This window comes from Columba livia, chromosome 5, assembly GCF_036013475.1.
Source record: "Columba livia isolate bColLiv1 breed racing homer chromosome 5, bColLiv1.pat.W.v2, whole genome shotgun sequence".
NCBI lineage: Eukaryota > Metazoa > Chordata > Aves > Columbiformes > Columbidae > Columba > Columba livia.
In genome coordinates this window covers 54,098,423-54,110,877 of record NC_088606.1, presented here as the reverse complement: position 1 = coordinate 54,110,877, position 12,455 = coordinate 54,098,423, and the positions used below count along the sequence as shown (strand labels likewise).

General features: G+C 39.0%; 2 protein-coding genes across 17 annotated transcripts in view; one reads left to right on the top strand and one right to left on the bottom strand.

Moving 5' to 3' along the window:
- The window catches only part of KCNC1 (potassium voltage-gated channel subfamily C member 1), a 130,816-nt gene extending 125,362 nt beyond the window's left edge, over positions 1–5,454 (top strand). For both annotated transcript variants that reach the window (XM_065065244.1, XM_065065242.1), the window contains one exon: positions 3,325–5,454. In XM_065065244.1, coding sequence (XP_064921316.1) covers positions 3,325–3,506 — 182 coding nt within the window. In that variant the 3' untranslated portion in view covers positions 3,507–5,454. The remainder of the gene's footprint in view (positions 1–3,324) is intronic.
- SERGEF (secretion regulating guanine nucleotide exchange factor) overlaps positions 1–12,455 on the bottom strand; it is a 156,821-nt gene that overhangs the window by 5,084 nt on the left and 139,282 nt on the right. The window lies entirely within an intron of this gene.

The following is a 12,455-nucleotide window of genomic DNA, read 5'->3' as shown; positions in this document are numbered from 1 at the left end:
TTAGCATGTTCTCAAAACAAATTATTTGTGTTTGGTGAGGTGAAGAGGGAAACCTGCTCCATGTCACCGGTTAAATGAAACAGCACAGTACATCACATTCACTTTTTCCTTTTTAAAATGTAGATACTCAAAGTACAAACGAAACCACAAAACTCACACAGCAACTCAGAATAATCTCAATGGAATTTCATTAAATGTACAAAAAGTGGAGGAATAAAAACCTTAACAAATCCATGTGGTTTGGCTGCTGCCCTCCTATTTGCAGTATGTATGTAGGCTTTTTTCAAAGTAACTGAAGTGACAACTGCAATGCACTGGTTGATTAAACTGAATTAAAGTACTTCTAGAGAAAACAAAGCTGCAGCATATTGGGCAGAGGACAGGTTTCTGGGGAAAGTAGAAGATTTAGAATTGGTCTTCATTGCTGAGTACTCTGTTCTTCCAATGAGAAGAATCAGTGTTAGCAAGTAAGATACTCTGGGTAAGATTCACTGCATTTAATTTCACCCTCCGAAAAATCAAGTAACTCGGCTATAGATCATCTAGTTTTCATCAAGAGCCAATGGAGTCATCTACATCTTATCCACTGGTGTCAAAAGCAAATCTATCTCACTCTAGTCACTACAGAGGGAGATCGAGTGATTGTCTTAGTCTAGGCGTGTCACTTTTAAACAGCTGAAGACAGGTTATGATAAATCACACCCTCACATTCAGTCTGAAGGTAAAGCAAGGAAAACTGGAAACAAAGAAGCTACAAATATCACTGCAGCCTAGTTTGATGCTACAGTTTGCTTCTAAACCAGCCTGTGCCCTGGAGGCTCATCAACTGCTGTCTTTAAAAGATTGTCTCCTTTCTGCTTCTCCTCTCCCACTCTTCCAAGCACACAAAGGACGTTGGCTTTAAAGACAATCCAAGTATGTTGAAGCTGAGCTATTAATCAGACAGCTTCACATTTTAAGAATCCATTAAAATGTTTTAGAACAGCTCTACTGTATAGGCTCTGTGGTCTTAGCATACTCCACAGTATCTCTTTAAAAAAAAAAAAAAACCCACACCTTAAATTAGTGTTACTATACACAAGGTTACAGATAAAGTTACAGTAGACAAGAGATCAGCTTAGGGCAAATCAAATGACTTTAAACAGCATCAGGGCTGGACCATGAACAAAATGTAGGTGTTTCAGTCATCTCCCCTTGACGAGTTGAAAGCATTCAAAACCTCACAAAGAACAATTTAACGCTATACAGAAGGAGATTTAGACCATATTTCTCCCAAGGGGTTAGAAAACCACAAGTGAATAAGCCTTCCTATTTTTTCAGGACATCTAGCAATCCAGAGTATCATGTAAAATAAAATGAAAGAAATATCCTTCTAAACTTTTGTTAGCAACAATCTCGTCATTAGTGCAAAAGATTTGTAATTTTAGATGATAAGAAACAGGGTTGATACCAATTGTTTTCTGTAGAAAAACATGGAAACATATTAGTAACTAAAAGGGAAGTCTAAGCATTCTGCAAAATCTTATTAAAGACAGTTTGGTAAGTGTGATGTAAGATGACATGATCCCAAAACATTATATGGAACCTCCAAAAGTAGAAAACAACTAAGAGGTTGATATAGTGCCAGTTTTATTATGGAACTACATTTATGCTCACATTTTCAAGGAGCAAGCTGTTGTGCCCTCCAGGCAGCCCATCCAATTGCTGCTGGACCACAACTCTCAGAAATATGTGTCCGACTTTACAGTGAGTAAGCCAGATAAAAATCACAGGCATTGCAGTGCTAATATAACATACAGATAGCAAACAAGATACTTTTTTTTATACTAAGTACAAACTCGTGATGCTAAAGACAAGCTGATTCCAAAGTTAGCCTGCGGTCAACAACCTGTCCTCACTCCACCTTTACATCATTAGTAGCTCTCCCCAGGCCGCAGACCTAGAGCACTCAGCCCCCTCCCCTGAAGGGGTTTTACACAAGCGAAAAATCAGATGACTTTAGGTTACGTGTCTGTGGTTCATCCTGGTACCTGGAAAGAACAACTTCCAATGGCCTCGAACAGCTGCTCATAACAAATGCATGAAGCCTGTGTAATATGGACTTCTCTGACTTAGTGCTCTAAACTAATATGTCCATGTGAATTATTAATTTTTATAGCAGAAGCACTGTCTTGCTAGTTGGACTCTGCCTATATTCATATTGTGTAATACAAAAGGGTCTTCAAACTGGGTCAGGGCCTCAAGGCCAACTGTCAACATATCCAATTACAGCACACAACTAACTACTGAAGGGAGTCAGAAAATCAACTTGAGCATGCAAGATGCCTGGTATGGCTTACGGAGCCATGGTGCTACGTGGAGTACTGTATAATGGAACAATAAGGCTACATATCTCCTTTGAAATTAATTTCATTTGGGAAAGTGTAATTTCTAGATTCTCTTTGAACATCAGTATGTATCCTACAAATGGCAAACAGAAGAGCAGTACAGAGCACATCTAATATTTTCTATCCTCATTTCCATAGCATACAAATAGCGAGTTATAAAACAGGAAGAGGAAAGAATCATGTTTATGATAATATAATTTCTGAGTGTGCAGTGAAGGGCAATGTAGCACATCTGGCACAGCCTGAAAACTGTGTATGAGGACAGAGTCCAACATACAGCAATGCAGAGAAATAACGAAAGATATTTAAGAGTGGCACTTACCAAAAAAGGCCTTAGCAGTTTCATACAAACATATTGTGCATTCTCCTATGTGCTGTTTTAAGCACCAGCACTGAGCCTGTTCACTAGAGGTAGTGCTATCTTGATACTATAAAATGACAATAGAAATCTTGTTCTGTTCTCACAGCACACTTCAAAGCAGGAGCTGAATGGCTCACTGCACAAATTAATATGCATCTATTTAAAATAATCACATTACATCAAACAAACCACAGTTTAGGTTACCATTCAGGCTAGTTTACAACAGATTTTGCTTTTTTCTTCTCAGTTATACATTGCCATTTTGAAGATAAAAACATGAGGAAGAAATTCACAAAACTATATCCTAGCATTTAAAAACAACATACTTGCAACTACAGGTTTCTTAGGCCGCTGCACCATGACAGTTTCCGTGGTGAAACTGAAGTCCTGTAAGATGAAGATGTTTGCTTTGCTGTGAGTACGTAGCAAGGAGAGAAATCTATTGGAAGGAGTAACTGTTTGCATTTCTGTTTTCACAGGGAAACACAAATGGTACTTTTATGACTAAAGCTCACGTGTGCTGCACAAGGTTTTCCTTTTGGTTTTACTCAAAAAATGTCAATTCCTCCCCAACAGGAAAGCATCTCCAACTCAACACAGAACAAACCCTGGGCTCACGACTTTGCGCAAGACTGAACGTATCTGGTCCACTGACAGTACATGAGGATTATATCATACATGAAGCAGCTGCAGTGCAGAGAGGATTAAGCATTAAAGATGCTTTTTTTTACACCTGCAGAAGACAAGAAAATCTTTAAATTTTGCTGTCTTAAGCACAGGACAAAAACATCTGACAGAAATTAGTTAATGGAGAGATTTTTCTTGAGGCTCTGAATGTGGCACTAATGTTTGCTCCATCAGAATATCAGTCATGGCAGAGAGTGACATTCATTCAGGACTTATATCACTGCCTCACAAAATGACAGGCATTAAATATGTCACAGTGCTTCAACTTTGTGTGGCTGGAATGAGACAATCGTGGTCTCATCACAGAGCCAGAGACCGCAGTCTCATGACAACTTGTATGACGTGAAACAGAACATACAGAAAATACCTTCTACTATGTGCTTAGTAAGAGGTTGTCCATGCAAAATAAAAATGGACGACGCAGTATGTCAAAGCACATTTAGAAGGGTGCGAATTATTCAAGTGTCCCAGGGGGACCATATGGTGCCATGGCCATTTGCACCCTTGTATTCTGGGTATAAAGCATTACCATTTCAAATTTACACACACTTTTAAACTGATGGAAATGATTATACAAAGAAAAGGAGGGGACAGCTGAGATTCATTCTGACCTAGAACATTACATCCAAGACCTGGAATTGAATCGCATCTTCAGCTCAGGCCTAGGAAATGTAACAGGTGATAAAAAGTTCTGTGATGAATGTAGAAGCAAGAATCTGACAAACCCTTCAAACTGCACTACAGTACCACATGTAGCTCTCAAAGCACTAAGCAAATCATAGAGCAGGAAAAGGTACAGACAGCAGGATGAGCAACAGCATGCAGGTGAAATGGTGCTTCCTCCTACTTCGTTGGCTTAAGTCAGAAACAAAAGACCCCACTGGGTTCTCAGGAACCCTCTCCTCAAGAAAGAGCTGCTGGGTTGGAAAAGAATATTTTGGAAATGCTTTGGTGCTTAACACATTTTATACAGCAACTCTTTGTATCATACATTGGTGTATTTACCAGTGCGTAGTCTTATGGTGATCGTGCAGACCAGGCTATATACAGCCGTTGGTCCTTGGCAGCTTATCGAAAACACTTACAACAAAAGGTAAAAAGATATTCCAGGTAGTCACATTTACCTACAATTTCATCCTATCTGACTGCTCTTCTCATCCCCTGAAGGGCTGTTTACACTGAACAAAGCTAAGTGTTTTGTTCTGGGGCTTGTTTCCAAAGGTGTCCTTTTCTGCAGATCACAATTCTCTAACTCAGAATCAAGAACTGAAATGTGTAAACCTTCCATATGGACTTCATCTGTAAAACAGCTTTGTGTTTAAATGGGCTTTACTTTGGCCTTTTCCCCTTTCATTCCCTTTATCAATTGCAAGTATGCATTTTGATCAAGTTTCAAGACACATGATATGGATGTGCATTACTGTTGAGTGAAGTCTAGAAGAACTGCTTGTTATTAAACAAGTTAGGGCTTTTTTCCCATGCTTAACAAGTACTCTGAGGTGAAGTCCAGAAGTCACATAAGCTAAAGTGTTAGAAATGAAAAGAGAAAAATCAAGGAAACAAGTGGTCGCTGAGTTTCCCTTCTGACTGAACTAATAGATTTTCTCACAGCTCCACAAACGTTGCCTCAGAACAAAAGTAGTTGCAACTCAGCAGTGACGTTATTAGGATGCCTTACTTTGCAAATTTTCAAGTTGTACTCTTAGCGTAACACAGTGGCTCAGATGACGGCTCCCCTGCAAAGCGTCACAGTGCAGTTTTAACAGTGGCAGCACTGTAGTACATGTGTACCCATGAGAGCTTTAAAACACCTAGTTTGGTACAAGCTATAGCATAGCTGTAGTTGGAGGGAGTTCAAGATGAACTAACCCTCCTTTCTGGGCAGGATTTGCAGATTACGTTTTCTCTGTGCTGCAACTGTTGTACTTGAGTTTATCTATTTGTATCTGGTTCAAGTGTGCCTATACCACACTGTACTGTAGTGCAAGTGCACATCTAATAAAACTCCCGTGGATCATGTGCCTTGTCTGCCTTGGTTTTTGTGCCTATTGTTACAGGGTTCCTTGTGCTCACCACTGTGTTTGGGTCTAAAAGGGTAACTCAAGAGCTGCTCAGATACAACAATGGTTGGGTTGCTTGAGCAGACCCAACCTAGAAAAATAACATAAAGTAAATGACTTGGTAACTTCCCTACATTAATGTTGCTGCCTCTTAAAACCATAATTCCCCTCTAATTCTTATAACATAGTTCTGTGGACTAACAGCATCCTTTTCAAAGAAGAAAATAGAAGGACGGTTGACAAAGCTGTGACAGAAGATGAAAGCAAGCAAAAAAAATAGCCCACAATTCAGACTTCAAACACAGACCTTAAGGAGATTTCCTTCAAGTGTGTGCACCAAAGGCAAATCACATTTGCTTAAAGGGGTAGATGAAACACCATGTTTTTACCCGAGGTTGACTCTACAGGGCTGGGCTTGTATTAGATTTTAATTGTAAGTAAACCAGTATGTGAATACTAAAGAAAAAGACTTAAAATAATTCCTAAACAAACCACAAAGTAATAAACATCACAAATTACACCCTCACTCCCATCTATGTGGCTAAGCCATTTCTGTGATTTCAGAGAAGTTTTTCAGGGTCTAGTGTAAAGCAGAACCCAAGCATTCTAGTTCTTCCCATTTCTTAAGCGTTAGGAAAAGATCAGAAACTTTAGCCATATCTCTCAGTCAATAAACTTATACAAAGTAAGGAGCCAAATAATGTTTATCAGAGAGGAGACACAAATTATCTTTCCTCTCCCAGGTAACCAATAGCCAGGAAGACCAGGGCCTTAGGAATAACATCTCCTTTTTTTTAGCTGTACATTTAAAGCAAAGTTTTGTATTTTAGTAAGAGTTCTGGAAAAAAAATAGCAAATCATCAATATTGGATATAGAAGAAGTAGTGGGAGAATAGGCTCTGTCACACATAATTTAAAAGTACGCAACATACCATAAGAATTAAAAATGGTCAGGAAGAGAATCAAAATAGACAGCTTCAAAAAAGTGCCCAGAAGGCAGGATTGGATCTGGTTCTCCAAACATCAGTTCAAAATCGTACATGACTGTTGAGTGAAGCCTGGAGGAACTGGTTGTTGATATTAAGCAAAGGAAGAGTTCTGCCATCAATATCTGTTAAAAGTAAAGACTAGTTTGCTCAGATTAAGACAGATTTTGACATACTTATTACTTTTCTGGTACAGAACAGAGATTTTTGGGCAAGATACAAAGCACAGCTTAGTAACTTTCACTTTTTTATATCTGTATGGACAAATTTCACTCTATTCTTCTTTAATTGTATTCAATTACCTATTGAATTTACAACCCTGTAATTCTCGTTGTAAAAGAAGTTGTTGAGTTTCAATACTGAGCTGGCAAAACCCAAGCACTTCCAGCAACACACAGGGCTAAAGAGACTCCAGCCATGAAGTGTAATGGACCACATCTGGGTGTGCAAACACACCTTGCACAAACTCAGGCCACTTAGTTGGGGAATAACCCTGCTGCAGCACAGCTTCCCCACATTTCTACCTTCAGCCTCCCCTGTGGTCAGAAGTCTGTACACCTACTCTTCACACCACTCCTCCCTAAGCTTTCCTAGAAATCAGTAAAATGGGAAGAAATGCAGGCAGAATTTGGGATGCCATTAGGTACCAGGTAGCACCATGTGAGTTGTTCTGATTAGGAATGGCTGCAGAGGGTTCAAGGAACGTTTTAGGGACACTCACCATTTTGCCTCTATTAGTGTAAGATGCACCTAAATTCTGAACTGGGGACAGCTCCTTTAGTAGAGAGGATGTATCAGGTCAGTCCTTGGAAAAAGGCAACCACAAAAGATTGTTCCAAGACAAAAATCTCCTGCAATTAATAATGCAGAGATGTTTTCTGAAAGTTTCTCCTCTAGTACAGTTTTCTGGACCCTAGCTAAATAGCCACAGTGCAAACAGCATTCATGCATCAGGTGCAGGGATCTGAGGCTGGAAAGCAAAATCTGTCTTTGGCACAGTGACTGGAGGAACAGCTGATGGAAAGAGGGATTCAGAGGCACCATGCCAGCTCCAGAAGGTCAGAGGACCAAAATGGACAATGCAAGCTGGGTCCCTGAGATGCCATTTGGCGCTATCCCATCTGATCCTCTGCATAACCTCAGGGAGAAGAGGAAACTAGATGGAATAAAGACAGGAATATCTGGCACCATTTGGGAAGGACTGTATCTGCCAGAGACCCAGGACAACAAAGTCCATGCATAAAGTCAGTTTCGTCCATCTTACAGTTGACACTAGGCTAATCACAGAGTAGGAGCAACTATAGAAAGGAACCTAGACAGAAAGCTAGATAGAAAATAATTAGTTAGAATTTCAGGCCACATTTGCACTATAACAAATATTTATCATTAGTCCCAAGGAAAAAGTAATAGCATGAAAGGCTTTTAAGTTATGGAGGATAATATTAATGAGAAAATAATATAAAATACTAAAATCAAATTATTCCAAACTTCTGGTGAAACAGCAAGCTTCAGTTTGCAGCAAGGAAAGCAATCCATGATACGCATATGTGTCCACAGGACTTGGGGCTCTGAGCAACCTGCTCTACTTGGAGATGTCCCTGCTCATTGCAGAAGGCTTGGACTAGATGACCTTTGAAGGTCTCCTCCAACTCAAACTATTCTATAATTCTGCAAATATAACATACAAACAAATGAATGTTATACAAAGTAGTTCTCACTAACCTTCAATATGAATACAAGAGAAGTTTAATTTATTCCTTAAACTGCTGGAAAAATGAACAACCAAATATGAAGATAACAAAGGCAGACAATGTTGAGATGTCTTCTTAAAACTTTAAAGCTGTTTTTCTCTGACTCCACTTCAAAGGTCCTGTGATTACTTAAAGCTTGCTGAATACCAATAATGAAAATATTTCTTGTGCAGTACAGCCAAGAGATCTTTGATCTACAAGATCACTTACTAACAGAACTACATTCATGGGTGAACCAAAATGCTGCTTTTTACTCTGGAGGCTTCTTAAATCTACCCAGGAACAGGCAAAGCAAGAATATGAATTTTAAGTGTCCAATCAACTTTGCAGAAGTGAATTATGTTTCCAGATCATTCAAACACTTTAAAATGCTATCTCTCCCCAAATAAGAGCCTTTTTTAAATTATTTTTTTGGGGGTGGGGGTGAATTATCATCACTTTAAAGCTCTCCATGTATCTTTTGACACAGAAAATTAAAAATAAAGACAATAACCTTCATTTTAAAATACTACAATGGATACAGGAACCAACCGGGTCAAGGTATTTTTGGATGACCACAGTTACCCATTGTCTTTATAAATTTACTGTCTAAAAAAAGAGAGTAAAAAGAAATACAACACAACTGGCAATACTCCATTTAACATATGTGTTTGTAAAGTATTTCATGCACATATACATACATGCAGATATGTATTATACAGAAAACATACATATAATTATAGATCTCGCATCGGCAAATAGAGGAGACATATGTCAGAAAGACTTAAGTCCATATTGTAAAAAACTCTTTTCAACAGTGAAGTGACGTAACTTCGAAACTGAAAGATGCACTGCCCATTTGCCACTGTGTCGTTACCCGCTCGCACTTTACTCCATCACCCTTCATGGCCTGTAACACCCGCTCCAGGCCCAGCCCTCTTTTGTGGAACTCTTTGCTTACCAGGTTTCATGCTTTTGGACCTTGCATTAGTAGCAGTGCACAACACGATTTCTTTTTCAGCACACATCCCTCTGCAGATGGTCACTACTAATCTACATTACCTCCATTTCTGTCAGTGGGATTTAATTTGCCTAAACCCAAAACATCTATGGTGCGTCAACTTACATATATGTACATATATATGCGTGTATCCATCCTTCACCTAGGCATCTAACTCATTTCATGCTCAAGAGACAAATGCACTTTTAGAGTGGGGTGCACCTGATCCAAGGCAAATACCTGAAGTCAAAATAATCTTTATACCACCTTTTTAAGCATCTTTTCCTCTGCACTGCCTACAGGTACCTGACTAGCTCAGACATAGTTTAAAGATGACAAATCTTGCCCAAGCTGTCCAGCCCAAGCTGCTTTACCAACTTGTTTTCAGAAGACATCGAGCTTTCTGAAAAATCAGATATTTCAAAGGCAAAATCTGAAACCCACTGAGATTTCAAGTGCCCCCAAAATCGAAACGATTTTGAGAATTCAGATGTAAACTAATCTTCCAAACTGCCACATATACACCGACAACTCAAAATGGTGTCCAGTTAACAAAACCTTCTATAGCATGATCATCAGCACTGCATTAATGTTCTACTTCAGCAAATACCATGCTCTGTCTTTATCCTTTAGCTACATCTTTTGTATCTAGATGGTTCAAATACACACTATAGGAAAAGAAAAGAAGTAAAGTTTCAATTCAAAGGCAGTTAAGATGTGTATGATTAAATCTAAAAGGGACCTCATAAGTGTATTCAGTCACTTGATGGATTAAGTTTGTATCCAATTTCTGCATGAGTGACTATTAATACAGAGGAAAACCATTACAATTCAGTAATTTCTTAGGAAACAGAAATTATTTTTGTCTAAGTGGCAGCCCTTTACTGTTTAGAACTGTCTTTAAATCACTGTGTTGAAATATGGTTCCACTAATTTCAGCAGCTCTGATTTTCAACACGTCTCCTAGCCAATGTGTCTTGCTGAAAGGTTGCTGATGGAGCTAAGTGTTTACTTCCCAGCATGAAAGGCTATCCTTTTTGGAAATTTCTTAAGAGATCCTTCTAATTAATCAGTCTATGGTTCCCACACCACTTTATTTCGTGGTTTTTTTTTAATTAGGTTGCGGAGGTTTTTGTTTAGTTGGGTTTTTTGTTTGTTTCAGAAAGATCCCAAAGCTCTTTCAGGCAGAAATGTTTCTTGCTCTCTCTCTCTGCAAGAGATGCTTTTTGTCTCTCCAGAGGACAATTAAACAATAACAACTTTGTATTCATTCCAAAGCATAATTCTGCTTTTGAAGATTTCATTTGACTCACATGATACTGACCACAACTTTTCATCCACAAGCCAATGTAAGTCAAGTTCAGCCTCATGTCAGTGTGCACTGGCTAGACCCAAGAGGGGCAAAAATTACTTAGCTGACAGTGTGGTGAGGGAACCAGTTCTCCTTCAGGCTGTCCACAGGCATGGATTAAAAGCTGCTTCTCCAACTGGTAATCAGAATATGTCTTAATGGGACTTAAGCAGTGAAGGCAAGCCTTGATGAGAATGGCAACGGGACCAATTGCTTCTCTTTGAAATGAGAAAAGAAGCCATGAGGAAAAACATTTGATTGTAGTTGAGAGCAAAAACCTGAGTCATGACTAATTCCTTCATTTCCAGCTATCAGTTTCCACTACTAACACTTTGCTCCTCTTAGCTTTGTGACTCTAAAGCTTCTTCATTATAGAGGGAGAGTTACTCTGCACAAAGCAAAAATATAATCCTCCTTCCAGAGCTCTGAAGGGATCTGGTTAGATCTGCCCTCCCGACAAAGGGCAGAAACCATCACAAGAAGCAGCAGACAGTGGGGTACCCAACCTCAGAGAGCTGCCTGCATTACTGGCCAAAGGCCACTCACCTGTCCTGATGTTGCTACGCTTCCCCACCTCATCTTGACTATTTTAGTTATTTATACAGGTATCTCTTTAGGCCAGGGAACATCTTTCACCGCCTCCTCTACTACATTGTCTGACCTCACCTTTAGCCTATGGATGTTATATAATGAAAATTAAAAAAATCTCTGTTTTATTTAATCATCCACAGGATTAGATTCACATTGCTCCGTAAACTTAGAACTTAAGAGTAAAAACCCTGCAGTGAAGGCGTTATTGGGTCTTGGAATCTTGGCTCATCTGTATATTTAGAACATACTTGAAAAATGAACATTCAAATTTAACATGAGACATCATGCACTTACTTAACTGTCCTTTCTCACATGGTGACTGATATGAAATAAACCCGTCCTACTTTATTCAGTCATAAAAAGAACTCAAGGAAGGGAATCATGAAGGTAAAAACTTTACAGGCCTGCTTTACAGAGAAATTCCATAGAAAAAAGCTCCTCTGCTTTTGTTTCCCCATCTACAGACCAGGGGCATTTGTCCATCCTGAGGAAGATTTTAAAAGTCTACAGTTTATAGCAATAATTCACACCAAATCCTTAAATAATTGGCCATATAGAAAAGAGATAAGAAAATACATAGTGAATGTAGAACTCAGTTAAGTTCAGTACAGAGAAGCCATGCTAAAAGCCATTTTAGGGTTTCTGAATGCATATAAGATCTGTCGAAACAAAATGCTATTCCTAAGAGTCAGTGTTGATTTCAATGCTTGTGCTGTAGAAACCTGAGGAGTAAGCAAAGCACCAAATTCTGGAGTCAGGAAAACAGCAGCATTCTGTGAGCATGACTTTTCTATCTGTATGGAGGGGTATGACTCAGAGAAGTTTAAAGACAACTTAGTCCCTCTTTCCCTGGAGCTGATATATGCTATGAACTGAGATTCTTTTTAGTTCACTTTGATACTTACTTCTTATTGTGCCTTTTCTGCATACAGTACCTTTTGCCCCCCACAAAACATGTCCTTTGTCCCCTTTCCATGCTGTCCTCATCCACAAAGCATTTCTGGAGACCTCTGCATAAAGACAGCATTAGCTCCAAGTATATCAGAGCAACCTAGAATTTGCTATATACCTGCACACCAATACTGTCTCTTTCAATCTTTCTCTGCCAACAAAGGATTTTATGGAATTGCAGGTGGTTTACTTTCTGTGCAGGAGGCTAAGAGCCGTACTGTGTAACTATAGCAACAACTACTGTGAAAGCTTTCTTTTATTGACACGCCTCACATAACCTCATGGAAAAATTTATACAAATAGAGAAACAGAAAATTCAACATCCCGAAGGCCAAAGGAAAATACTGTGGT